The 27,968-nt window shown below is 35.7% G+C and overlaps 1 protein-coding gene across 1 annotated transcript in view; it reads right to left on the bottom strand.

Annotated features, from left to right (window-relative positions):
- LOC129232923 (zinc finger protein 271-like) overlaps nt 1-10,366 on the bottom strand; it is a 109,409-nt gene extending 99,043 nt beyond the window's left edge. Inside the window, exon 1 of the mRNA XM_054867026.1 lies at nt 9,333-10,366. Coding sequence (XP_054723001.1) covers nt 9,333-10,366 — 1,034 coding nt within the window. The remainder of the gene's footprint in view (nt 1-9,332) is intronic.
- Nucleotides 10,367-27,968: the final 17,602 nt, after the last annotated feature.

Below are 27,968 nucleotides of genomic sequence, written 5' to 3'. Positions count from 1 at the left end.
GTTTCAGGTTATTTATTACGTCTTCAGGGGCAATCCAGTGGAGAATGATATTTTCCCCGTGTCCCAAGTTAGCCAGTCTGTCAGCAGTTTCATTTGCTTTGATTCCCACGTGAGCAGGGGTCCAAACGAATTCGAGTGTATGACCGATTGAATTGTGATTGGCAATACTTTTTGAAATCATCGTGATGATGTGAGGAGATTTATTGTTAGCTTTTTCGAGGGCAGAAAGGACTGACAAACTGTCGGAGCAGAATACTATCTTTGGACCTGTGTTTCCAAAACGAACAATAGCGAGCCACAGAGCGAGCCCTTCAGCAGTGAAGATGGAGTTCATGTTTGAAATTTTTCCCTTTATATTTTCGTTTGAGCTAGAATTGTGGATCCCTATTGCGGTAGAATATTGGGTTTTTGATGCATCAGTTGCTATTAAATGGCAGTCTTTCCAGTGGGTGGAGTAGTAGTCGTCAAAAGCTTTGCTAATTAGTTGTCTTGGGATGTCTTCTTTTTGAAAAGGAAGGGACTTGAGGGAAATTGTAGTTCTGTTTGGATTAATAATTGACGGAATACTAATAGGTATGCATTGGCTGGGATAGATGTTTAGGTCTGTCAGTAAATTTTTTTTCCGAATTGCTAAAGGAGTTTTTTCTAATTTGGTAGGAATTTTTTTAATCTCATAGGAGAGAAGTGTTTTTCTGATTGGTGAGAGCTTGTCCAAGGCAACTTGTCTGATAAAAAACATCTCAGATTTGAGGTCATGAGTTTGGCTGCAGGAGGTCTCATTTGCTTCTCTAAGCAGGATAGGGATTGGGGTGAATTTTGGGAGGCCAGTTGCTACTCGTAGAGCAGCATGGTATATTATTTCAATTTTATTTTTATTTGTCTGGGCAGAAGATGAATAGATGTGACTGCCAAAATTAATCTTGCTCTTGATGCAGCTATTCGCAATTTTTAAAAGATCTTTTGTTCTTGCTCCCCATCTGTTCGAGGCGACCACTTTTAGAATGTTAGTATATTTAAAGACTTTTTTGGCTAAGTAGTTTATGTGTGATTTAAAGGTGAGGTTATTATTGAAGTATATGCCTAGTATTCTGATATCTTCCCTCCATTCGATGGTATCTTGGTTTATAGATAAATTACGATCCGTCTTCTTTCTTTTACTTGAAAAATTAACTGCCACACATTTCTCCGGTACAATCGTCATGTGCCAAGTTTTACACCAGGAATATACTTTATTTAGCGAATTTTGAACATCATTAAGTGTGTTGTCAATGTCCACACCTGAGCCTAAGATAAAGATATCATCAGCGTAGGTGATTATTTTTACGTTTTTGAGATGTAGGTGGCAAAGATCTTTGATGTAAATTTGGAAAAGAAACGGGCTCAATACCGCACCTTGGGGGACTCCTCTTTGTGATGTTATATTAGTTGAAAAATGTTCTCTCCATCGGACCTGGGCAGATCTGTGACTGATGAAGTTGTGTATCCATTGTGCAGTTTTTCCTTGTATTCCATTTTGTAGCAATTTCCATATTAGACCATCATGCCAAACTGCATCATAGGCTCCCTTAAGATCCAATGCGACGAGGAAGGTGAAACGACCTTCATTTCTTGCTCGGAACAACTCATGATGGATTTCTGCCAAAATTACATCGCAGCCCCTAAAAGGTATAAAGCCGTATTGATTAGGAGGGAAAAGATTCTGTTGAATACTATGGTTTGTCAGCCTGGTTAAGATCATGCGTTCGACAGTTTTAGCGAGAGTAGATGTGAGTGAAATTGGTCTGTACGAGTTTATTTCTTCTTTATTCTTCCCTTTTTTGTGGATTGGAACTATATGGGCATTTTTAAAGGAGTTTGGGACCTCTCCGGTATTCCAGAGATGGTTAATGGTATACAGAATTTTAATCTGGTTATTTGCTGAAATATTTTTTAATGCTTTTGCAGATATTTTATCAGGTCCGGGGGCAGAATTCCTGTTTTTATTGATTGCTTCCTTTAGTTCGTTTAAAGTGAAAGGTGCATCTAAGTAACAGTTTCCACTGAGGTCTAGGGGAATAAATTCGTTGATTTTCTGATGCTTAAAAAATTTGCTGAACGCATTTGCTTGGGCAACAGGTGAATGGAGCTCTCCCGCAGGCGTATTTAGGATAAAGTGAGATTTTGTATCTTCGTACGTTCTGTTATTAATGCTCTTTAGAATTTTATAAATGCTGTGATTTTCCTTTGCCATGTTAATGGTCTTATTCCAATAAATTCTTCGTAAACAATTACATAATCTTCTTAGTTTTGCCCCTATTTGTTTGTATTTTCCCCATGCATCACGGTTTAGAGAGTTTCTTGAAAGTCGAAGATATTTTCTTTTTTGGCCCAGGAGAAAACTGCATTCTCTATTCCACCAGGGATTATTGCTGCTTGTTTTTATAATTTCATTCTTGCTGTTTTTAAAAATGGTTTTTTCTATGATATTATTAAAATCGTTAATATTAATGATGTTGGCATCATTAAGGTATTTGTTTAAATCACAGTTGAAATTTTTCCAGTTTATTTTCCATCTGTTTTGGTAATGACTCCCGAGATGCGGAATATTTATTTTGATAGGGTGATGGTCACTGTCAAAGGTATCGGCAATTACTTCGTATGATAGATGATTGTAAAGGTCCAGAGATGTGATTGTTAAGTCCAGAATAGCAGGTTTATTGTTGATTGAATAGTATGTGGGAGTACTGCAGTTTAAGAGAACCATGTTGTTGTTAATTATCCAGTCGATTACTGTTTCAGCATCCCGGGAGTCATTATCACTGCCAAGGGAGGTGTGGTGGATATTGAAGTCCCCCATAATTAAAAAAGGAGGGGTCAGATATTGTTGAAAGGTAGATAGCCAGTTTTTGTTCCATGAGCCGGATGGAGAATAGATATTAAAAATTTTTAGGTTTTTTTTTTTGTAAAAGATTTCAATTCCAAGTACTTCAACGTTGGAGATAGGTAGGGTGATGTTGATAATTTTAGCAGAATATTTTGTACTGACGGCCGTAATGAGCCCGCCCCCAGGACGGTTTCCCCTGTCCTTACGAAAGATGGTCTTATCTTTCAGATTAAAATAAATTTGATTATTTAAAAAAGTTTCTTGAATGGCGATAACATCAGCGCCCAAGAAAAAATCCGTGTTCAGCCAGGTGCGCTTGTTAGAGACGCTTCTAGCGTTCCACTGTAAGAAGTAGCAACCTGCCATGGAAAACAAAAGGGAAGAAAGGACGAAAAAAGGAAAAGTACAAGCGCACCAGAAAACGGCCGGAAAAGCTAACATTCCACAAAAGAAGAAGCAGCAGGGACCGGCCCAAGAGCCTCATGTTCCATATGATTTTCGTCTTCTAAACAAACCGTGTCTCCTCTTTGCCTCTTAAAGGCGTTCCAGTCGATCTTTGAGTCCATATTTTGAAAGGATATTTTTTTTTTATTGCCAGAGTTGGTAACTAGATTTTGTAGCATTTTTGCCACGTTGGTGTTTATTTGAAGTATACAATTTTTCATCACCATTTCAATTGATGTTTGTAGCTGGCTGATTTGGCTGATGAATTCAGCCCTAATTTTGGATTCAAATATTTCCATTCTTTCTTGAATGGCTTTATCCATGACCTCTTTGGTTATGAATTTATTTTCCTCGCCCTTAGCAGTAATCTTAGCATAAGTGGTGTTATTACTTTTTATTCTTCTTCTAGCTTCACTTAAGCTTAAGTGATTGATGCATTTGAATGTCATGATTTCAGCTTCTTTTATCCTCTTTGGGCATAAATTGAAATTTGCTGGATGTGCATTTTCACAGTTGATACATTTTGGAGGGAAGGTACATATCTCTTTGTGTCTATTTCCGCAATTTATGCACTTACTTGCCTCTGAGCATTTGTTGGTGATATGGAAGAAAGAGAAACAGTTGCTGCATTGTCTTGGCTTGTCAATGAATAGAGATATTTTTTTTCTCATCATGAACACTTTGATATACTCGGGCACTTTGTGCCCTATGATTGTGATTAGTATCATTTCTGTCGGAATCTGCCCCTGAGGGGTATTTTTCTGAAAGCGACGAGCTTCCAATATAATAATTTCATTTTCTAGTTCCAGTTCAGATGTCAGGTCAGTCAGTCCTATGTCGTTATTGATGTCCCTAAGGAGGAAGCGGGAGGTGTAGTTTTCAATGATTAGATGGGCTTGGACTTTTATATTAAGTATGGTCGTTATTGACGTGATTTCTTTAGCACATTCGAAGCTATCAGTAATAATCAAAAGGCTGTCATTTCTGGTGAAGTTGATGCTAGTTATCTCATTGGAGCGTTTGATTTTAGCCATTAATTCAGCCTTGATAAGCTTTGGTTTGTTACGAGGAATTTTTTCTGCGTCGATACCCGATAAAAATATGGGGAACGAGGTGACGCCATTTTCAAATGCTGTTTTTACTATGTCCGCATTTGGTATTTCTTTGGTGTACTTGTGGGGCTCCATGAGGATGGGAGAGCATGCAAAAAAAAGAGAAAGCAAGAAAAAGCAAAAGGCACCTTACCTAGGAAACGAAAAGCATGAAGTGGCAAACTCACCACCGAAAGGGAACTTGCTTGCTCCCCAGGGCAAGTAGAAAATTCATTCGTGGATAACAGTCCTGTATCCGAGAACTACGAAGCCTATAGGAGAGAAAGACCAAGGCCGAGTAGAATCTTATATACAATATGCTGACATACAACGGGACCACCTCGCTCGGCAGCCAATCACTAGACAAAATTTCCGAGTTAGGCCTAGCTCGGATGCATTCCAAAGTCCTGAGTGTTAACTAGCAAAGAACAAGCGGACAAAAAACGAAAGGAAAAAGAAGCGACCAAATTCAACACATTTTCACTTTCTTGAACACAAGCACATTTAGTCAGCTTGTTGGAATCCGCATGCCATGCTTAACCTTTGATGAGGTTCTATACATTTTTTAACAAAAAAAAAGAAAGTATCCAAATGCCCAAGACGAAATCAATGTAAACAACAGAACAATGCCATTTACTTGACAGTTACAGGTAAACCTCAGCGATGTTTGAAAGAGACGACGAACACATGGAAAAATGATCGGTCTAGGAAGATTTTGCGATGTACATTGAGCGCCGGGAACATTGGGAGCCGAGCATATTGTCCCCAATATTCCCGGAGCCCAAAATGCTCGGCGCCCAATGTTCCCGGCAGCAAATTTTGAAACGCTTTCAATGCTTGCGTTCGACGAGCTCAACCGATAGATACCGGTTAACCGATAACGTGACATCTCATGATCACGTGCTTCAATCAACTAATCAACAGATCGAAACTGTAACCGGTAGAGGATAGAAGCGGTTAGCAACCGGTTACTCAGTGGTTGGCCGGTTAGGGTCGTCGAACAAAACCAATTACAGTACATTGGCGAAAAGAGAAATAAAACGAGCGCGTTCTATTAAAAAGCATGGTAACCTGGATACATTAGAGCAATCTCGAGTAAAATGTAAACAGAGCCTGGACAGTATTCACCTGACGTCACTGCGGCCAAAAACCCCTCACTGCAATGCATTGTGGGAACTGTAGCAGACGAAAATCCGGAACTACAGCGTATAGTAACACTTGCTTTTATGTGGCTTATAAACTCTTCTTTCTATTTAAAAATGGGAGTTTTTTTACGTTTTTAACTAAGAAACGTTGTAAAAGAATGATGGACGATTTATTTGATACGAAATACGCTCTTTATTATCGTATTTTCATGGGTTGAAGCCTCTTTAGTTCCTTATCAGAAACATGGTGAAAACTCGAATTCTCTTTTTATTTTCCCCGTTTCTCGGCATTTTCCATGCATTCGTAAGTCTTTTTAAGCCCTTAACATGTTCATTGTGCTCATAAAGTCCAGTAATCCTTAAATAAAACGAGTTTTTTTAGCACTACTGACACTACGTAATTGGTCAAAATTCTTCTGAATCTTAATTTACGTCTGTCTTGTTGTTATGTTTGAAAAATTCTGCTAGCTGTAAACATTTGCAATAAACTCACATTGAAAGAGACGCAGAACAAATTTTAACATGATAGATAATACGTGCTGTTTCAAAATGAGTTTCTTTGACTGTTGATTTTTTTTATGTTCTTAAGAATAGTAACTGAAATACGATTTGAGTGTCTTCTCTTATGTTGTTGATGGTTTAATTATTGGTTTTCTCTGAACAATGTTGAAGATTTTGGTTAGTTCAACGATAATTTAAAGTAGTTATAAGTGTTTTAACAATAAAAATGTCGTGAAAAAATCTGTAAAAAATACTACCATTTAATGATCTAAGAAATACATTTTATCTCAGGAAGGAATATAATCATTTCATTTAATTTGTAATTTCACTTTCATCTGTCTCAGTTTTTAGTTTTATAAAAAAAATAATAATAATAAAAAGAAGTGATGGGTGGGAAGATATTTAGTCACTGCTCCTGTGCTCTGTGGGGCTCCTGAGAATTTGAGCGATCAGTGTCAAGCAGGTACCACGGTACTTGGAAATTTCTCACAGCCACACCACCATGCTCAATTTTTTAGAATGAAGCTAAACTAATCATTCCCTGCCCATTAAGTACATGTCACGATAATAAAAAGAGCAGCTCTAAAGCATTTGACCTTATTTGTCATTTAAATTTTTAACAACGAGAGTACATTTTAAGCACATGGATGTTTTTAATATCGTCAGCCTCTGTGAGTCTGAGCATTTGCCTCCTCTGCCCCCCCCCCCTATCGTCGGCCCTGCCAATGAATAATGAAGTAAAAATATTTACGAAAAATGTTGTGTAGATAGACAAGAAAAATAGTGTTTAATAACAAATACAGTCGGACCTCCGTATATCGAACTTCCACATATCGAAATTTTCAATATATCGAAATCCCAGCAAATTTCTATGTTCACTACATAGAAAAATTGTTTCTATATATCGAAAAAGTCTCTATGTATCGAAATTTTTTTCGAGACATTCGTAGGTTTTTTTCCACTTTAGACTGTTTGTCTTATGAAAAATGAAGGTTAGCGGAGAAAACTATAATCACTAAAGGTTGCTACGAAACTCATAAGGAATATGGGGTTCAGGGGTGTGTAGATAGGGTCGTTGTTCCGTTCTGGAGTTTTTACATTCCCTCAAGTTTATTTCAAATCCTAGTTGCAACCAGTAACACTAAAATCAGTTTCAAGTTATCCCTTTTGTCTGTTGATTATCATTCCTAGTATTTTTAGCTTCAGTAAAAATCATTCAAGTTAAATAGATTGATTTTTTACTTGTCTCTCGATTACATTGTTAAAACGAAAATCCCCTATTGTGGCGGTTCAAGTTGAATTTCCGAAGAATGAAGGTGTATAAAGGAGCAAAAATGTAATTTCTGTTAAATTTTTAATTATTAACTTTCATTTAATCCGATGCTCGTTTAAATTAGCAGTTGGGTTTCATGCACGAAAATTAGTTTTAATTTTAATGTTTTAGGATATTTTTATGATAAAATAAGATTGTTTCTATATATCGAATTTTTTTCCGGCAATTTGCTACTTCGATATATGGAGGTCCGACTGTAATTTTATTAAAATGAAATGAAACTAAGTAAGCAAACATTTAAGCAGTAAGTGACGCCCCTAAACCAGTGAAAAGAATTTACCATAGCTATTCAATAAATAAAAATTAAACTTACTTTTCTAAAAGGAACATTACCAATCCCTAACAAAAACAAAATTCATGCAAAAAACCGCCGGCTTTGTTTATTTACTTAAAATGGCACTCAAAAAAAAAAAAAAAAGGCTCTATGTTTCCCGTAGTGTGCAAAAAGCAGGCCGCTTGCAAAAAAAAAAAAATCACTGCTGTTATTAAACTAATTGCGCACGAATATGTAACGTTAATGTGTTCAGAAAAAAAATCACTGCTTTTATTGAAATAAAATGTGCACGAATATTTGACTAAAAAAAATTACAGCAAAACGTCAAAAAAACAAAACAAAAGAGTATGAAATTTCTGAACATTAAAAAAAGAAAAAAAAAGAGAAAGCAAACGATTTCAGTCAGATCATGTGATGAGGTGAATTCGGAGCTCAACCGGCAATACGTACAGCTCGCGTCGTGTTCTGCATTTCAAAAATTGTTTAAAAAAATATTGTGTATTTTCAAAAACTTTTTTCCTATGAAGGGGACGAAATGTTTTTACTATTGCCAACCAAAATTTTAGAATACAGGCTTTAAGAGTTTTTACAGGATGAGTTTAGAAAAAAAATTAAACCCAAAAAGAAATGAAAAAGTTTTTTTCAAAAATTCCTGAAAAATACAGAATATCTTCAAATTTTTTTTGTTTTTTAACATCCTCAGTTTTTTGTCTTGCCTGAAATATCAAACGTACTTTCTCTTTCCTTCGTTGAGAATATGGCTTTGAACAGAACTTCCAAGAAGATCGCGTCCATCAAGATGCATTCCCAAGCGTTCATTTACTCAAAAAAATTCCCAGAAGCACATTTCACAGGAAGTTGTTTCAAAAGTTCACTCAAGGACATTGAGAATGTCCTTTTACAGTAACTTTATAACAAGGAAGTGTTCTCCTAGTATGGATTCTCAATTACTAGTGTAGAAGACTTTTCAGATACAACATCATATGGGTGTGTGTTTATATTTAAATGCATTTTAAAAGTTTTCCCAGGGCTCCTCCTTTTGAAATGGGATCCTCCTTTTGAAAATTCCTTCGAACAAATTTCGCAGGAAAATGGTTCTTCGCCTGCGTGGGTTCTCTCGTGCCTTTTGAAATGTTCACATCCAGAAAATCTGTTTAAGCAAAATTCACAGGTATGCGGTTTCTCTCCAGTATAGGTTATCAGGTGTGGTTTTAAGCTGTTCGAGTGGAAAAATGCTTTTGGTCAATGTTCACATGACTACTGTGTCTCACCAGTATGAGTTCTCAAGTGTGATTTTAAGGTTTCCAGTTGGTTAAACGCTTTTGAGCAATGTTCACATGAGAACTGTGTCTCAACAGTATGGGTTTTCAAGTGTCCTTTTAAGGTTTCCTTTTGGTTAAATGCTTTTGAGCAATGTTCACATGAATACGGTTTCTCACCAGTATGGATTCTCAAATGTCTCTTAAAATGTGAAGATTTGGAAAACGCCTTTGAACAATGTTCACATGAATACGGTTTTTCGCCAGTATGGGTTCTCAGGTGAGAATTTAAGCTTTTCAGGCGGGGAAACACTTTTGAGCAATGTTCACATGAGTACGATTTCTTGCCAGTATGGGTTCTCAGGTGTAATTTTAATCTTTCCAGTTGGGAAAATGCTCTTGAGCAATGTTCACATGAATACGGTTTCTCGCCAGTATGGATTCTCAGATGCCTCCTTAAATGTGAAGAGCTGTAAAAGGTCTTTGAACAATGTTCACATAAATGCAATTTCTCGCCAGCATGTCTTCTTAAGTGTGATTTTAAGCTATCCTGGCGGGAAAATGCTTTGGAACAATGTTCACATGAGTACGGTTTCTCACCAGTATGGGTTCTTAGGTGTGATTTTAAGCTTTTCGGGTAGAAAAATGCTTTTGAGCAATGTTCACATGAATAAGGTTTCACACCAGAATGGGTATTTAGGTGTTGCTTTAAATTTTGAGCTTTGGAAAATGTCTTAGAACAATGTTCACATGAATACGGTTTCTCGCCAGGATGGGTACTCAAATGTGATTTTAGGCTTTCCAGTTGAGAAAATGCTTTTGAGCAATGTTCACATGAATATGGTTTCTCGACCGTATGGGTTCTCAGGTGTGATTTTAAGCTTTCCCGGTGGTAAAATGCTTTGGAGCAATGTTCACATAAGTACGGTTTCTCGCCAGTATGGGTTCTGAGGTGTGATTTTAAGCTTGTCAGGTAGGAAAAAGCTTTTGAACATTGTTCACACGAATATGGTTTCTCACCAGTATGGATTCTCAGATGTATCCTTAAATGTGAAGACTTGCAAAACGTCTTCGAACAATGTTCACAAGAATATAGTTTCTCACCAGTATGGGTTCTCAGGTGTGAATTTAAGCTATGCATGACGGAAAATGCCTTTGAACAATGTTCACATGAGTACGGTTTCTCGCCAGTATGGGTCCTCACATGTTTCTTTAAATCTGAAGCTTCGTAAAACGTCTTTGAACAATGTTCACATGAATAGGGTTTCTCGCCAGTATGTGTTCTTATGTGCTTCTTTAAACTTGAAGCTTCGGAAAACGCCTTTGAGCAATGTTCACACGAATACGGTTTCTCGCCAGTATGGGTTCTCAGATGTTTCTTTAAATCTGAAGCTACGGAAAACGTCTTTGAACAATGTTCACATGAATACGGTTTCTCGTCAGTATGGGTTCTCATGTGTGATTTTAAGTGTTGAACGCGGGAAAATATCTTTGAACAATGTTCACATGAATAATGCGTTTCCTCTCGAGTATGGATTCTCAGATGTCTCCTTAAATGATCAGTGTTGGAAAATCTTTTCGAGCAATGTTCACAGGCAAATGGCCTCTCGCCAGTATGGACTGTCATATGTCTTTTTAAATGTGCAGCAGAACCAAATACTTTGAAACAGAATTCACAGTTATGACATTTTTTAGCATTATGGATCAGTGTATGGTCTTCCATTGCTTTGCAGTAAGAAAGTAGTCATGCACGAAAAAAAAAAAAAAAAAAAACAGACGTTTTATTTTTGCTAAGATGGATGCTCAAAAGTTTCCTCAGTCACCAAGCGAAATTGATCAGAATTTTTTTTTTATAATGGAGCCTCATATTTGAGAGGAAATAACTTAAGTGTCATTGTTCTGCGAACTCTAATTCCTCCATTCAATTTCAAAACGGGCTTTTAAGGACATAAAACCAATCAAGCTTTTTGTAGTTGCAATTGTTTTTAGATTTTGTCACAGGAGTGAAGTTTTCTCAATCAAGAGTCATAAAGGCTTCTTTCTTTTCCAGTTTAATTGTGTCTCGGTTACCACACTTTACTTTGACAGCGTCATTATGAGAACGACCTTTTTATAAAATTAACCGAACCTAACTTTTACGAACGAGGTTTTATGAGAACACATCTATTGGCTGTCCCTTATAACATCTCCAGCATGCACAAAGATTTCCACATCACAGTTTTTACTACTTTACCGCTCTTTCAATTTTTGAAAACGAAATAGCTGGCATGCTTTCATGGAATTATATCTAGTGTTCTTTATTCCTCACAAAATTGTGAGTTTATGACCTTTGCACAGGACACCCGATAAAAATTTACCTTCACAACAAGCTTTTACAAAATAATATTGAAGTGAATGTTCTTTATCTAAGCAAGAACTACTACTACATGAACTTGAATGCATAAAATTTGAGACATTTACTGGCGACAGTACGAAAAGAGAGTCCAGAATAGTAGCAGCTTAAGCTTCCACTTTTTGAGATGCACTGCAAGCTTCTGTTGTTGGTGCTGGGACAAGCTTAGGAATATATGAAGTTCTGCAGAAGTATTAAATTAAAAGACTTAGAGGGATTTACTGTCCTTGTATTGCTTCACACCATTACTTCGACATAATTCCTAAGACGAACGCCCAAACAATGGTGAATATCGGTAGAGGTAGTGTCAAAGTTTGGCATCACACCTGTGGAAATCCAACAGCATGTATTTCAATTGTCGCTGAAAAAAAAATTAAAAAAATTAGAGTACATTAAAGAAAAAAAAATCAATAGAAGGGACACAGAATATTTAAAATTGAAAAAAAAAAAAAAACTATTTGGACAGCAGGAAAGTGAATGTATTTTAAAATGAAAAAATACTTTAAAATCAGCGACAAACACATATATTGTGAAGACTTTCTTTTTATATAGAAAGGGGAGACAAGGGATACTATCCCCAGTTTAGTTTTATTTTTTTTCTCTGGTGCAAATTATCAGTTGCGAAAAAAAAAAGAAAGAAATATGTGAACAATCGTAATTGCTTCTTCTATCCAACAATATTTTTTTCATTTGAAATGAAATAGATAGTTTACGCAAAATAATATTTTTTAATATTTTTAAAAAGGGATCATGTATCCCCACATCAAGGAATACTTGATCCTTTCAAGGGGGATATTTGATCCCACGGAAAAAATATGTAGACTTGTCATTTTATCAGGAAATAACCTATGGATTTTAGTTTTTCACATAATGCATCTAAAAAATAACAATATTTCTAATTCTTTTCTTAAGTGATAATAATGTGAACACTAAAATAACATTGTTTTAAATTCAACTAGGAAATTTGTAGAAAAATGTACACAACTTTAATGAACTTAGGTGCTTTTGATCAGTTACTTATTCTCCTGCGAACAGAAGTTTTTCTAAATAAAACAAATAATTCTTTTCAAGGTAGTGTAATGAAGCTAAAGTTAAAACAAGTATTAAAAAGTTACAATGATAGCTACAAAAATCAACTTATTTGCTTCTTGTCTTTCCATAATAACATTATGCTACGAAAAGAGGTAAATTATTTTCCAAATAATACCTTAATTTACATTAGTTTTTTCTCATTCGTTCTTTCCTTCTGGCAAAAAGATCACGTCAGCATAATATGCAAATTGCCAGTAGCATTTAAGCTCCCTGCACTTTGTCCCGTTCTCTTCCCTTTGAATTTCAACCCAAGTCAGACTTGGTTGTTTTTTGGCAGCTCAGTTGAGTCTGTCCGTTTTGGCCGATAGCTTCGACTTACTGCTCTTGACATGAATAGCATAGCTCTATGTGTTTAACATTTCATACTTTGACTTAGAATGTTTGCTTCAGAAGTCATTTAAAGTATTATGAGCTACTTAATATTGTATTATTATTATTATTATGAGCAACTTAATATTGCTGAGTTGAGTATCTCCGTTTTGCCGATAGCTTCGGCTTACTGCTCTTGACATGAATATCATAGCTCTATGTGTTTAACGTTTCATACTTTGACTTAGAATGTTTGCTTCAGAAGTCATTTAAAGTATTATGAGCTACTTAATATTGCTCAGTTGAGTATGTCCGTTTTGCCAACAGCTTCGGCTTACAGCTCTTGAAATGAATATCATAGCTGCATATGTGTAACGTTTCATACTTTGACTTAGAATGTTTGCTTCAGAAGTCATTTAAAGTATTATGAGCTACTTAATATTGTAAAGAGCGATTCTAGATATTTCGTTTAACATGTCATTTTGTATATCATAGACATAATAAACAAGTTACTTTTAACTTTGGCTCTTCTTGATGTTGCACAAGATAAATATGTGTTTTCAAGAAATATCACACGTCCTGGTTGAGCTTCCACTAAAAGTTAACATGCTGAGCACTTTTAAAAGCTCACAGCTCAACACATTAGGAGTTTTTCGATTTTTTTTAAAAGAAGGAAAATGTAAGTATCTGTGTACTTATGAAAGAGAAAAGAAATCCTAGCATATATTTTCCAAACCTGAAAACTCAAATGCAAACATTACAGCTGTTGTAGTTCCTTAAGTTCCACTCAACCCAACTGGATGTGGCATCTTAACACATTCATTCTCATCTGCTGCAGTTTTCTCAATTTTTTGGGAAGAATAGATCGATTGAGGATATTACGTTTTAACTTGAAAAAACTTATTTCAAACTCTGAAAACCCAACTTTTTATTTTATTTAATTTACATAATGGACAACTATCCTTTTCGTCTTAAATCTAATGATAGCAAAATCTTTTTTTTTTTTTTTTTGAGCAATCACGATTGCTTATTGCTTTTACTTGACTGTTTTTGGCATTCCTATCATTTTATTTTCCCACCAGCACCCTCTGCAGCATCACCGTCGACCGGCTCCTCACAATGCTGCTCCTATAGTGAAAACCGGCTCCAGGTTGCGCCCATATCCTACACTTACACGCATACATACACGCACGTACACACACACAAACACCTACACACACATACATAAACACACACTCAAACACATACACGCACACACATACATACAGACACCTACAAATACACACACGCCTACCCACAACTACCCACACACTCATGCCTGCACACAGACACAAACACATATGCCAACACACATACACATTCCCCCCCCCCCATCACACACAAACACTCATACACACAACTACGCACAAAATCATACCTGCACGCAGACACAAACACACATGCCTACACACATACACATACCCCACACACACACATAAACACACACGCCTACATACACACACATACACTCGAGATTGCAAAAAACCTAATTTGAATTCAAGATGTCAAAATTCAAATTAATTTTTTTTTGAGCAATCACGATTGCTTATTGTTCTCATTTGACCGGTTTTGAGGTCCGTGCCTTTTTCAGCTTGGACCAGAAGCCTCTGCAGCACCACCGTCCATCGTCCTCTGTAGGCGGCGCGGCTGCTCCGGTCCTGAGCTATCCGCTTCTCCTGGTCGGAGGCGTCCATGTCCTACACACACGCGCGCTCACACACATACACACACGACTTCCCACACATACACTCACATACGCCGACGTGCATACACACAGGTATACACACACACACAAGCCTACACACTTACACACACAACTATGCACATGTAACCGCCCAGGAGGAGAGGCAGGCTTGGATGGGGCGGGGGGGGGGAGACAGGAGCTGTTTCTAGAAACAATAACTCCAATGAGTAGGGTCCTGTCTCAGTTCGTGATTGCGAAAAACATAATTTGAATTCAAAATTTCAGAATTCATATTAATTTTTTTTTTTAAATTCAAACAAAGACACTCAATTTCAACTTGTTCAAGATTAGATTTATCAATAGAGTTAATTATGTTTATATGTTTCAGATGTTATGTGTAAATAAAAACACCGAGTTTGGTTACAAGTGCGAACTGATATTTTAATTATTTAGCAGATTAACTGCAGTGATTGTTTATATCTTTCACTTATACTATGATAAATTTTACTAGGTTAACATGGGATTAAATACATGAAATACACCGCCAGCTCAGTCATTTCCAGCCGAGGACTGATAAGCACAAAACTGCAGTCCTCGGCTGAAATGACTGAGCTAGCGGTGTATTTCATGTATTTCTGCTTTAGCCCTGGCTAATGGGCGGTAATTTACTGAATATGGTTTTAAATGTTTAAAATTTAAGTCAACTAAGTAAACTACAGTTATATTGTTTTCACTGCATTTAGATTGTTATAAGGATACTTAATCCCTGGGATCATGTATCCCTGAAAAAAAAGGGATCAAGTATCCCTAATATGAGATTTTTGCAAACATACTTGTTCTATTATTATAAATCTGCGGCAGTTTACTAAAAATATGTCTTAATTATTAACGACTGTATATACTTTAATATTATACTTCACAATTTTTTTAAGGTTGTATACAACAGATAATGCAAACTTCAGAATGCTTTTGGGCAATTCCATGGTGTCGAACGTAAAAAATGAAGAAAAAACTTTCAGTTTTAATTCCATTTACCGAACATGAACTGATCCAAAAATATTGAATTTATTTACAAGATACTAACTACATTCTGCTGAATAAAAAATCATGATATTTTTTCAAAATAGATCCCTTTAGTATAAATTTTTAAAAAAATAAAGAGTTGATGTCGGATGTAAACACACAAATAGTAAAAATGATGGTTTACTTAAAAATTATTAAAAGTCTGAATTGGCTTTCATTTTAATTTTAGCAACACCTTAGTTCTTAAGCAAACTTATGACTGAAGCATATTTCAGTTTTCAAATGATATAATAAAGAATAAAATTATTTTTAAAAATATTTTGAGCTTGGTGTCAGACGTAAATTGTTCATATTGGACGTAAACTATTGCTCTTAAATGCAAATACATAACAATGGTTGAAACTAAAAATATGTAAATTATAGGTTACATATACAAAATTTACCAAGTAAATTTAGAAGCGGGATTGGTTGGGGGAAGTGGGTCACCACCCTAAAACTGAAATATGCATATGGATTTTATACTTTTTTACATCGATCTTCTTATGGTTCATCACAGTGATTGGTTTTGCATATATTTGGGGTTTCGTGGAATTTTTATTCTAGATCAGAGAACTAGTCAAAAAAAAAAAAAAAAAACCTGGAAAATATTTTTTGGCAAGTTCAAGAACATTTTTCAAAAAAGTGTTTCCCAGCTACTTTTTATTATTTTTTTTATGATCATTAAACCTTCATGTACAGTTTAATTTGAAGTTCATACTACAACCAGAATTCTTGAATAAAAAGCTATTAATAACTTAGAGGAGGGGTCAACTTATCCCATAAAATTTTTACTATAAGAGGTCTCCACACTATGGGGTAAGTGGTTCCCCCCATAACAGTGAGCATTTGAAAATCAAAAGCAACTATCATGACTGTGATGATGAGTAGGAATTCAGCTACAAAAACTGCTAAAGCTGGTGATTAGTTACATGTGAAACTTACGTGAAAGAAAACCATTCAGGTTTATGTAGGGCTTAATGTTGATAATGGTTCTTCCTTAGCCAACTTTACATAGATTCAGTCATTTAGTGTTTCTAATTTCTTTTTCAACTTATAGTTTTGGCTAATTTGCCAAAATTGATCTTAATCAACTGTATTACGTTCATTCAACACACCCTTTATATGAAAAAGTACACCTAATACCTACATACCTAAAGGCTTTCAATAAATTTCAGAAATGAAATTCTTTTGTTTTGTTTTAAAATTTTCCATGATACAGATTTAAAAGACAGTAAATATCTCATAAATAAATGCATTTGCAAAAAAAGTATTCACACTAAAAATTTACAAATTTACATACTTTATCATGTAAGACTCCCCTTATCCCTTTTTTAGATATGCTTCATTTAAATTTAATTAAAACGGGGGTGACCCACTTACCCTATCCATTCAATTTTTTAAAAAATATATTCCTTAAGAATAATTAAAGCAATATTTTAGAATATAATGATGGGACTTTTGTTTATTAATAATGTCCAAGCTAAAATAAGAAAATAACTTAATTTTTTTTTGTTTCAAAACTTTTGTATGTTTTCAAAAACGAACTGTTCTTAAAAGGGGTCCTACTTTCCTTGATGAACTCTATATGTATATACAGTAAATTCACTAAGTTGTTTTTTATGCATGTTTCACTTTAACTTTGAAATTAAAGGCAAAGAAGGATAAACACAGTTAAAAACATATGCTGTTTAAAGGAATGTAACAGTGTCAGACGTAAACAATTTTTTACGTCCGACACCTAGATTTTAATAAAAAATATTCACTTGTCACTAAATGAAAATAGGTTACATCAATGAGATTGAAAATCTTACGTTGTACCCAAAAATACATGTACAGGGTGTTCAGAAAAGGACTCCCTGATTTCGAAATTAAACATCTCGAAAACAAATGCCGATACTGGAATAAAATAAATGGTATGTTTATTGTAAAACCCATAAAAATCATGTACAGAAACTTAGAAATTAGTAACGAAAATTGCCATCAGGGAGTGCTGCACGCTGTAATTGCAATACAAGTCCTCATAAATAGTGCTGCTAAGAGGTTGGACGATAATTTCTAGCAAAAATGTAAATGCCTCTGAGAGGCAAAACTACTACTGAAGCGCCTTACCCCTTTGCAGTACTATTTATGGGGATTTCCATTGCAATAACAGCTTGCAGTGCCCCCTAATGGCAATTTTTTAAACTAATTTCCAAGTTACTGTAGGTGATTTTTTATGGGTTTCACAAGAAACATGCCGTTTATTTTATTCCAATATTGGCCTTTGTTTTCGAGACATTTAATTTTAAAATCAGGGAGTCCTTTCCTGGACATCCTGTATGTAGGTTTAAAATTATTGGCTCAGTATAATTTTGGTGTCGGACGTAAAACACTTAATGTACCCCTATGTACTGATATGGTACATATACATGTATATATCGTCCTCCCAGAGCAACACTAAGATATCTAGTCCCAGGAATAACACTAAGATGTCCTAATGCTGCTCTGAGGCGACGAGTTATACGCCGATTCTAATACAGTAGATCTAAATATAGAGACTTTTTAACGCCTCGCCCCCCTCTCTTTGAAAAGTATATTCTGGCTGCGGTAGTGCATAGAGGTAATTATACTAACAACTAAGTTTTAAACAAAGTGCTAAGGTTTTTCTTATTGTCTTTTCAATCTGAAACCGAAGGATTTTTTCTTTCCAAGTGGTAAAAAATTAAAAAAACTGTAAGAAAATCCGTAAATTTTCAATCATTTACTGCAGTAAAGTGAGTAATAACAGCGTCAAACAGCTCAAACCACAGATAAACTGATGACACATGTTTTGTCGTTACAAGGAGCACTATTTTAGGAGCAAAAGAAATAAGCTTAGTGTGTTGATCCCAGGACCATTTTTATAACATTATCTTTTGTTCTATCAGTCGGAATGAAAGCAAATTTGGTATTCTATCTGTTTTTTGCCGTAAAAAGTCATTTTGCTTATGAAAAAATAGGGGGTTCCCATTCAAAAATTCAGGACTTTGCACGCAATTTGCTTTAAAAAGTCTCTTACAAAAATTTCATTTACGCAGTTTTAACGAACGCTTTAATGCATGTCGCTTGACTCCTTTCTTTCTTAACATGCAGGTATAATTACGGAACAATGAAGATTGCTCCGTTTTTTTCCTCCCATGACTGTGTCGCGGGAGCTTCGGCCACTAGACGGCGCCCCACTCTTTGTTGATGTATGCTAACGCTCAGGGGCGGCAAATGGGGGGATCGAGAGGGGGTAGTTGCACCCCCCAAATTTTTTGAGAGGAATGATAAAAATGAGCAAATTTAATTTATGTAAATCGCAAAGCAATGTTCAAAACCAGACACCAGCAAGTGTTTTCCGTTTCTTAAATTATTAGAAATTCATCAAGCTTTTACCGGCCTTTTCAGAACTGGAAAAAACTGATGAGGAATCATGGTTAATTCTAACTAAAGACTTAATTTCGTCATATAGGCTAAATAGCTCGTTCTTGTGTGCTCTGTGTAAAGATGGTTATGAGAGGACTGTGCAGTGGTGTGGCTGCATGATTTTCACAGAAAAATGCACATTCATTGTTACACTCATGTTTTAAATGTGTCTATTTAATGAGTGTTCATCACTTTCTTCTGCTAGAAACACATTTCAGCTGCTCAATGCATAGTATGCTTTCATAGATACTCTTTAGAAATACATATTATTTTTGAAAAAAAAAATCACATCAACAAATATCTTTTCTGGAGGCTCTTTAACTATACAATCTGCCCCCCCCCCCTATCATGATTACTATCTGTTAGCCAATGAGTGTTTTGTTCCATACTGAGTTAATTCATGTTTAAGAAACTCGAACCCCCAAATGAAATGCTGAAATGCCACCCCTGCTAACGCTATCTGAGTGCGTGGCTATACTGTTATTCTGATTCTCGCATCGGTGTACTTTTTGTGAGCTGCAACTCCGTCCAGTAATAAAATATCGATGTGCTTACATCATTAGTCTTCAATGAAATACGAAACACCCTCGCCTTCAAACCACTCGACAGACTGTACAGCTGAGAACAAAGCCTTCGTCACTTTCACTCAAAAAGGAACTCAAAAGTTATGTGAAAAATGATGAATTCTCGATAAATTCATTCATGTATTTTCTTTAAAAGGTGGACAATTGTACATATGAAATTACATATGTAATTTCATATGTACTGAAGCATTCACTCTTTCAATTAAGAGGAGTGTGCGCTATGTGCCTCGCCTCCATTTTCATATCCATATGTTAGCTACAATTTTCTATTTATTAACAAACAAGAGTTCACAGGAAAGTTTTGAATAAAACAGGCAAACCACATCCACAGGCAAGCACCACATCTCAGATAGCGAGGCCCCTGCAAACGCAATTAGCCAGTTACGGTGATAATGTAAGGCTTTAAACATCACACTTGTTTAATCACTTAATTAACACTTGTTTAATCATTTACTCGAGTGCAACAATAACTGATTATCAAGGCTTCTAACTACAAGTTTATAGTATACTAGCTGCATTGCCCGGCTTTGCGCGGTCTACCTTGAAAATAAAAATTGTGTCAAGTGACGTATAATCAACAATCAGGCTTAAATAAAAGGAAAAAAAAACAATGCAAAATTTCACTCTCAAACGACAGATAATAAAATACTTTTAAGAAAAGAAAATGAGAAAGATGGGTTTAAAAAGCGTAACCATGGAAACACAAAAATAAAATAAGCTAAAGTGAAAACAAAAAAGATGGAAATAAACAATGGAGTCAAAAAACGTACCCAAGGAAGCGCGAAAATAAAATGGTCAACAACTTGAATGGACATGAGGGTTTTTCGAACTTGATTTTAAAAATTTTAAAACTTTTTTTCCTTTGGAAATAGAAGCTTAGTTTTTCGACCACAGGCCAAGATAGATCCGGAGAAAAAATATCGCTCTATCCAATGGTATCAAAAAGAAAACTGTGGGACAGTTCCTTCCATTTTTATTGATATATTTAATGGAGGAAGTAGTGCCTAAATTTCCTTACCCCCCATTTTATTTCCAACATTGTGTCTGGTGTGGATGAATACTTGTTATACAAAGTTACCTTGAAATCTTAACAGCCACAAACATCGGTAGATCAACAATCATGAGGTAACACAGGAGATTTTGGGGCCGTGTTCCTGTAGATGTCTTGCGCAGTTTCGGACAAAAACATGGATTAGAATTCTCCTGTTACAGGACATGGATGGTGTTCTACTGATGTTTATGACTCTTCGAGGTAACAAACACGGTGTAACAAACATTCACCCGCAACTAACCAACACATTGGTGAAAATAAAGGGGGGGGGGGAAGCCACTTTCAGACCAAATAATCGACTCGATTTCTGCACGTTTATAAACAAGCAACAAGGGGGCCTAAATGCAAAATTTTAAGGTGGGGCTCAGATATTTTCTACATAGAAACTGATTACAGTACAGATTAGACTTATTAAAATTCGACAATTGTAATAACTTCAAATATTAATAACTTATTCATTAATTGCCGCAGAATAAATGTTTTTACAATTTTACAAAGAAAAAGCAAGGAAGTTCTAATTTCAAGGGGGGGGGGGAGGCTTGAGTCCCATCCTCACATGGGCACTAGGGTGGTTCAAAAAAACTTTTTTTCAGCTAGAATCCAGGACACCCCCTATATTTTTTATACTTACTATAGTAATATGCTGTAAAAGTTTTAGCTTAGACGGTGCTCAATGGCCCCTCTATTTAACATTAGCCATAGTATAGAAAATTGCAAATTTAGAAATATTTCATTTCCACAGCAGTGTTTTTTTTTTGTAAATAATTATTTTATTTCAATGTATATGCATATTACTTGTGTATATTATAATATGTCCATTGTTTTTTCAGTTCAACGAATTTTTTTAATCCCCCCTCCCCATACTTATGAAGTTTGGGGGAGGGGGTTGAGCACTCTTCTAGTTGAAATAGGAAGCTAAAAATCTTCCAATATATTACTATCCAGGGGCGGCAAATAGGGGGTTCAAGAGGGGGCGGTCGCACCCCCACATTTTTTGAGCAGAATGATAGAAAATGGGTGAATTCAATATATGTAAGTTGGAGATCAATGTTCATTAAAGGAAATCTTGCTGGTTCTCAGCAACTATTTGATGAAACTCGACACAATCTCAGACTAAAAAATGTGTTTTTCGTTATTTGGATGATGACTTAGAAATTCATGAAGTATTTTCAGCTTTTTCATAATATAGAAAACTGATAAAGAACCATGGTTAATTTTAACTAAAGAAGACATTGCCTCATATAGGCTAAATATTTCACACTTGTGTGCCCAGTGTAACGATGGTATGTCCAATAGGAGAGGCCCGTTCAAAGTGGTGTGATTGCATGGTTTTCACAAGAAAATTCCTTGATTACTTTACATTCACTTTTACGCTCATTTTTTAAGTGTATATTTATTTAATGAGTGTTCATCGCTTTCTTCTGATAGAAACACGTTTCAGCAGCTCAATACATTATAATGCTTTCATAGAAACTTCTTAAAAAAGCATGTGATTATTGAATAAAAAAAGACATATCAACCAAATTTACCTTTTATGGGGCTCTATAATTATGCAATCGCGGAGTGACACAAGATAATCTTCAAGAGTTAAAACGATAAAAACATTTCTCTATAACTTCAAAGCAGTGATTTGACGACTGGAGGAATTATTGCAAAACCATTCTTTCAATGGTGAAAAAGCTCATACCCTTTAGCATGTATGACTTCCTTTGAATTTTTATCCAATTTGTTTTTGTAATACTTTCTAAACACTAATTTTATTCATACTAAAAACCGATTTTATGACAACTTCTTGTTAGCTAATGTGTGTTTGGTTTCGCTTTGTGGTTATACATATTTAAGAAACTCGACCCCCCAAATGAAATGGTGAAATGCCGCCCCTGCTACTATCCACAAGCATGGGCGCCCATATGCAAAATCGTAAGGGGGGGGGGGCTCAGATATTTTAACCATGGATTAGCCGGATATTTTCCCCATGGAAGCAGATTTTAGGACAGATTGGAGTCATTAAGATTTGACATCGTTAATAACTTATTCATCAATGGCTGGAGAAGAAATGTTTTTAAATTTTTGCAAAGAAAAAAGTACTAAAAGCAAGGAAGTTCTAAATTTCTAAAGGGGGGCTCGAGCCCCCTTGCCCCCCTATATGGGCGCCTTTGTCCACAAGTCTAAAACTATTGAGGGGTGTCCTGTTATCTAAAAGAAACTTTTATTTTTACATACATTTTTGAACCAGCCTGATGGGCAACCTTGATAAGCAATTAGCTAATACTATGTAAATGTATGACTTGTGTTAAGTATTTTGTTGAGTATAAAGGTGTGTACCTCTTGAGAGTACCCACACAGTAAAGTAATAAAGCGCACTAGCCAGATCATTCCCAGAAAACAGCATCTAAAGTTTTACGCGCATCTTATCCAGGTTGTTCCGTTTCAACCTGCAAGACCTCTATTTTTGCAATCATTAGTCCTAACTGCATACTTCAAGTTGCAGAAATGTTCAAAATCAGATGCAGAATTAAGGTATTGAAAGTTTGAAGCGAGAATAAAAATCAGTCGGAAAATACAAAACTTAACTTTTTATGGGCCCTAGGTTCCCTAATTTTTATTTAGAGAAGTAATTATTCACCACTATTAAAAGAGCACAGTCCTATCCTTTGCATGAGACAGACAAATGTTTTTCCTATCTCCTGTAAAGCAGAGATTATTTGACTTACATTAGTCTGGCTCTGAGGTGCAGATTTGAAACATTGACTTGTAAAATTAATATCGGATTAGCTTGTGAGAATTTTTACAGCAAGATTTTTTTTTTAAAGGCCTTCTAAAAAAATCTTGGCCAATGCAAAGAACATGTAAATAATGTTGGAATTTTTATTCCTCATTCAAAGTTTTTCTTCCAACTAAACTAAAAAGTATAAACATGTAGGAAACAAAGTGTTCGAAAATATCTGCTAGCATCATGTATTATTTAATACCCCTGATTTCGGTTCATAATTCGGTTCCCCTGATTTCGGTCACCATTTTTATTCATAGCATTGAGAATGAACTACCCTATAAAACTCTTCAAAAACCAACCAGGGGTGCGTACCCTTTTGAATACTGGCTATGCTGGAAGGGAGGGGGGTGGGGGGGAGGAGTACTCTGGTGTCCCGGTTGAACATTTCATTCTGGAAAGCCTAACTATTGGTAATAGAGTGAAGCACCGTTTATATGTTTTTGAAGGGACTGTATGAAAAAAGCGTATAAATGAAAAGACGTATAATAGGTGTACGTTAATGTGTATTAGACTCTGCAGGGACCAATTTAAACTAGTATGTTGTGGCCATCACGAAACTTTCTTCTATATTTTTCTTTTTTTATCTGATCCCTCCCCATGCTTAATGAGGAAGCAATATTCCAAAAAAAAAAAAAAATTACATATGCAAAAACTTGACGACCATTCCAATGTATGAATTATTGCAAAAGCAAAGCAAAGAGCGAAAATTGAAAGTTACTTTAAAAGCCTTGCTTGAATTAATTACAAATATTTCACTTGTTAACAAACATAAGATGGCAACAGTTAAAAATTTTAAATCATTGCGAAAATATTTCCGATCATTTCCATACAATTAAAATCACGAGAAATACGCAGACGACAATCTATTACGGTTTAACTTTCTTATTGTTGCATTAATAAAGCTATTTTTATTCGCAAAAAAAAAAAAAAAAGAATCAACACCTCTTGGATCGATTGGCATCAAAATTGAACCAAAGCCTGTTTACATATGGATTCACATATATTCCAAATTTCAACCAGAACGTAGCATTACTTCTTGAGATAGGGCACTCACAATGGAAAAAAAGAACGTGCGATTGCGCTACCCCCTTTTTAGCTGTTGACACCAAAATAAAATCAGCTCTTATACCCACTAAGGGCTACTTGCCGATAAATTTTTCTTTCATTCCGTTCATTATTTCTTGAGATACAGCAGTCACAATTGACGACAAAAAACGTTCTATAGCTCAACCCCCGTTTGAGTTATTGACACCAAAATTGAATCAGCACCTGTTCCCGTTAATGGCAACATATGGACCAAATTTTGTTTGATTCCGCCAGTTACTTCCTGAGGAATAGCAAGCACTCTTAACTCAAAAAACGTCCCATTGCTCCACCCCCCTTGGAGGAATTCGCGCCAAAAACCAATGGGCACAAGTTCACATAGCGGCACATATGTGTACCAAATTTCGTTCGATCTCATGCGGTAGTTTTTGCTGTAGAGCAGCCACAAACAACTGGTCACACACACACAGACAGACAGACATTTTCGAAAAATAGTCGAAATGGACTCAGCACACCTCAAAACGTCCGAATCCGTCAAAATTCGAAATTCGAAAATTTGCACGAATCCAATACTTTCTTCTATATATTAGATATAGAAGAAAGTAAAAACGGGTAACTGATAAAAACGTATAAAAGAGAAACGTATAAACGGTGCTTCACTGTACTATAAACGTATGTATACAGTGCTGTAGCTGGAAAAAATTTCATAACTTAATTTTTTCAAAATGCACTATAATTGTTTAAAACATCTAAAACTGAATGAAGTTTTTTTTGATTCATTTTCGAATGTACGTGAGTATATTGTGCAAAGATCACCTACAACTTTTTTCAATAAGCAAAGTCGTTCATATGAACGAGTTGAATGGCCGTATGAAAAGAATGAACAATCCTCTGATGAACGGTTCAAAAAAAAAAGAACGACATTGCTCACCTATTATTTATATACAAATTTACAGCCTTTTGTTATTTCCACAGCAAAGATACAAAACAAAAAGTATTTGCGCAATTTCACAGCACATAGCGCAGGAGGTCAACACAATAATGTGTAGGTGTAAAGCATAAAGAAACTGTAAAATGAAAATGAATAAATAAGGGAAAATAAATTTCAGATCATCTTTAATCATCAGACAAGAAATACATACAATTGCCAGGAAGTTTGTAGGAAAAGGAAAGTTCAACAAATAATTAGCTTCAGCTTGACTGAAACTTCTAATTTTTAATTACAGTGGAGCTTGGTTTGGGAAACAGAATATTTATGAGTAAGTGTTACGACCTTAGAGCAGGAATTAGTAAATGGAGGGAGCAAGTTCAATCATTTGTACAGCTCAGGCACAGATCCCAAGTCACGTGACTCAACAATAACGAATGGTTGAGACTTGACTTCTGTGAAAGCCGTTTTGAGTGATTCGCGGTTTTGCATGCAACTAGAGAAAGAAATCTGATTTCTTCCAATGCTTTGCTTTAAAATCTATCATGTGACTTAAGATCTTTGCTTCACAAATGAAAGTCTTCACTCGCTCCATTCAACTCTTCTCAATGGTTACGACTATTCTAATGCTGATTTACCTTGCAGATTACTTTTGGGTTTTTTTCATCTCCGTCGCATATCAGTGAGATACATTCTGTTAACGGGACTTTGAATAAGTTCAACTGTATATTAATCCACTTCACAAGTTTTTTTTTTTTTTTTACAGCATATGAAAACATAGATAACAGAAACCCAAGAACATTGCAAATGTTTCAGCTGCAGAAAAGGGGTCCTTCACATCAAAAATTATTCAGGAAGTTTTAACTTGGAACAATAGTTTCACTCCAGCGTGTTATCTCTAGTGTGTTTTGAAGTTTAATAATTGAGAAAATTCCCAAAAAGGAACTTTTCTGGAGTGTGGTTGTTTACCAGAGTGGACTTCAGTGTCCTTGAATGAGAAAATGCTTCAGATGCAACTTCACAGAAATAGTTTTTCCCCAGAACAGAGTCTTAAATGCAAGGTCTCTAAGAAAAGTATCTGACCTCATTTTGTAATGTGAAAACCAGAGTGCTCGTATGAGATGTCCTTGAACCTATTTGCAAATCGTGCCAATTTATATAAGTCTGTCTCTAGCGTTAGTCGCTGCCAAACAGCGACGGTTATAAAACGGTTAGACTGGGATATTGTGCAGTGCTTTTGCCATTTTCTTTTCTCTTCTTTATTGTCTAACGGTTTGAATAGGATATTGTGCAGTACTTTCATCGTTTTCTTCTTTTTTTTCCTTTAATTTCCAGGAAAATCACAAAACCACTGGAGCAGTTTTTTTCCAGAAATTCCAGGAATTTTTTGCAGCGACAGACACATGTTTATCATTCGGAAGATGCAGATGGCTTTCGGTGAAAATTTGCGAGCATATTTTTCGCACTTCATTCAGACTTTTATGGTAAAACAGCCGACTCGTGCTGTTCACTAGGCTGCATATTTTCCTAATATGGCCTTTTGCTACTTCCGACTATTCCCCAAAATTAGCAAGTCACAAAGGAACAACATTTCAGACAAAAGAGTACATAATGGCTGCAACAACAGTCAAAACAGTTTTTTCCCATATGGCAGCACTGTTGGGAGAAGTGCATCGAGTCTGTAGGAGAATACTTTGAGAGGGATTAGGTTTTCAAGGCTCTACGTAAGCCAGTTTTTTTTCTTACTCCAGAGATCGGATACTTTTCAAATAGATGTCGTACTTTCGAATCTGAAGGTAGAGAAAATTCCTTAATACACAGGGTTGGGTTGCTGCCATTACCAATTCTCCAGTATGCATAGCTTCAGGAATTCTAGATCTCAAAAGTCTCTTCCAGCTCAAACTTCACAGCAACATGGTTATCATTCAGAATACATTATCCTCAAGTGTTTTTTTTTTTTTTTTTCAGAATTGCCGCTAGAGATATTTTCTGCACAAACTTAATGTAATATTGCTATTTGCCAGTATGGAATCAAGTGCATTTTCAGATTTCCTTCCAATGAAGATTCCTAAGAAGACACTCTACAGGAAAATGACTTTTCCCCAGAATGAATTCTCAAGTGTCTTTTAGGCCTGTAAATTAAGAAAATTTCTAGGAACGAAACTAACATAAATTAGACACTTTCTTACCATGAATTTTCAAGAGTTGTTTTAGCGTGTTGGAGCGACGAAATATCGTACAACACACTTCACAGGAATATGGCTTTTCCCTGGCATGGATTTTCAAGTGTTCGCTTAGGGTTGCCTGATGAGAAAACTTCCCAGAATGTACTCCACAGGAAAGTGGCTTTTCGTGTGTATGGGTTCTCAAGTGTTCATTAAAGTGCCCATTTTGGGAAAAGGCTTTAGTACAAACTTCACAAACATATGGCCATTTGCCTGTATGGGTTCTCAAGTGTTAATTTAAGTTTCCATTTCCATTCCCTCAAGTGTTCATTAAGTGCTCATTTTGGGAAAAGGCTTTAGTACAAACTTCACAAACATATGGCCTTTTGCCTGTATGGGTTCTCAGGTGTTCATTTAAGTTCCCATTTTGGGAAAAGGCTTTAGTACAAATTTCACAGACATATGACTTTTCGTGTTTATGGGTTCTCAAGTGTTGATTAAAGTGCCCA

This window comes from Uloborus diversus, unplaced genomic scaffold (assembly GCF_026930045.1).
Source record: "Uloborus diversus isolate 005 unplaced genomic scaffold, Udiv.v.3.1 scaffold_14, whole genome shotgun sequence".
Lineage (NCBI taxonomy): Eukaryota > Metazoa > Arthropoda > Arachnida > Araneae > Uloboridae > Uloborus > Uloborus diversus.
The sequence above is the reverse complement of the archived record's forward strand: the minus strand, read 5'-3'. Positions and strand labels throughout refer to the sequence as shown.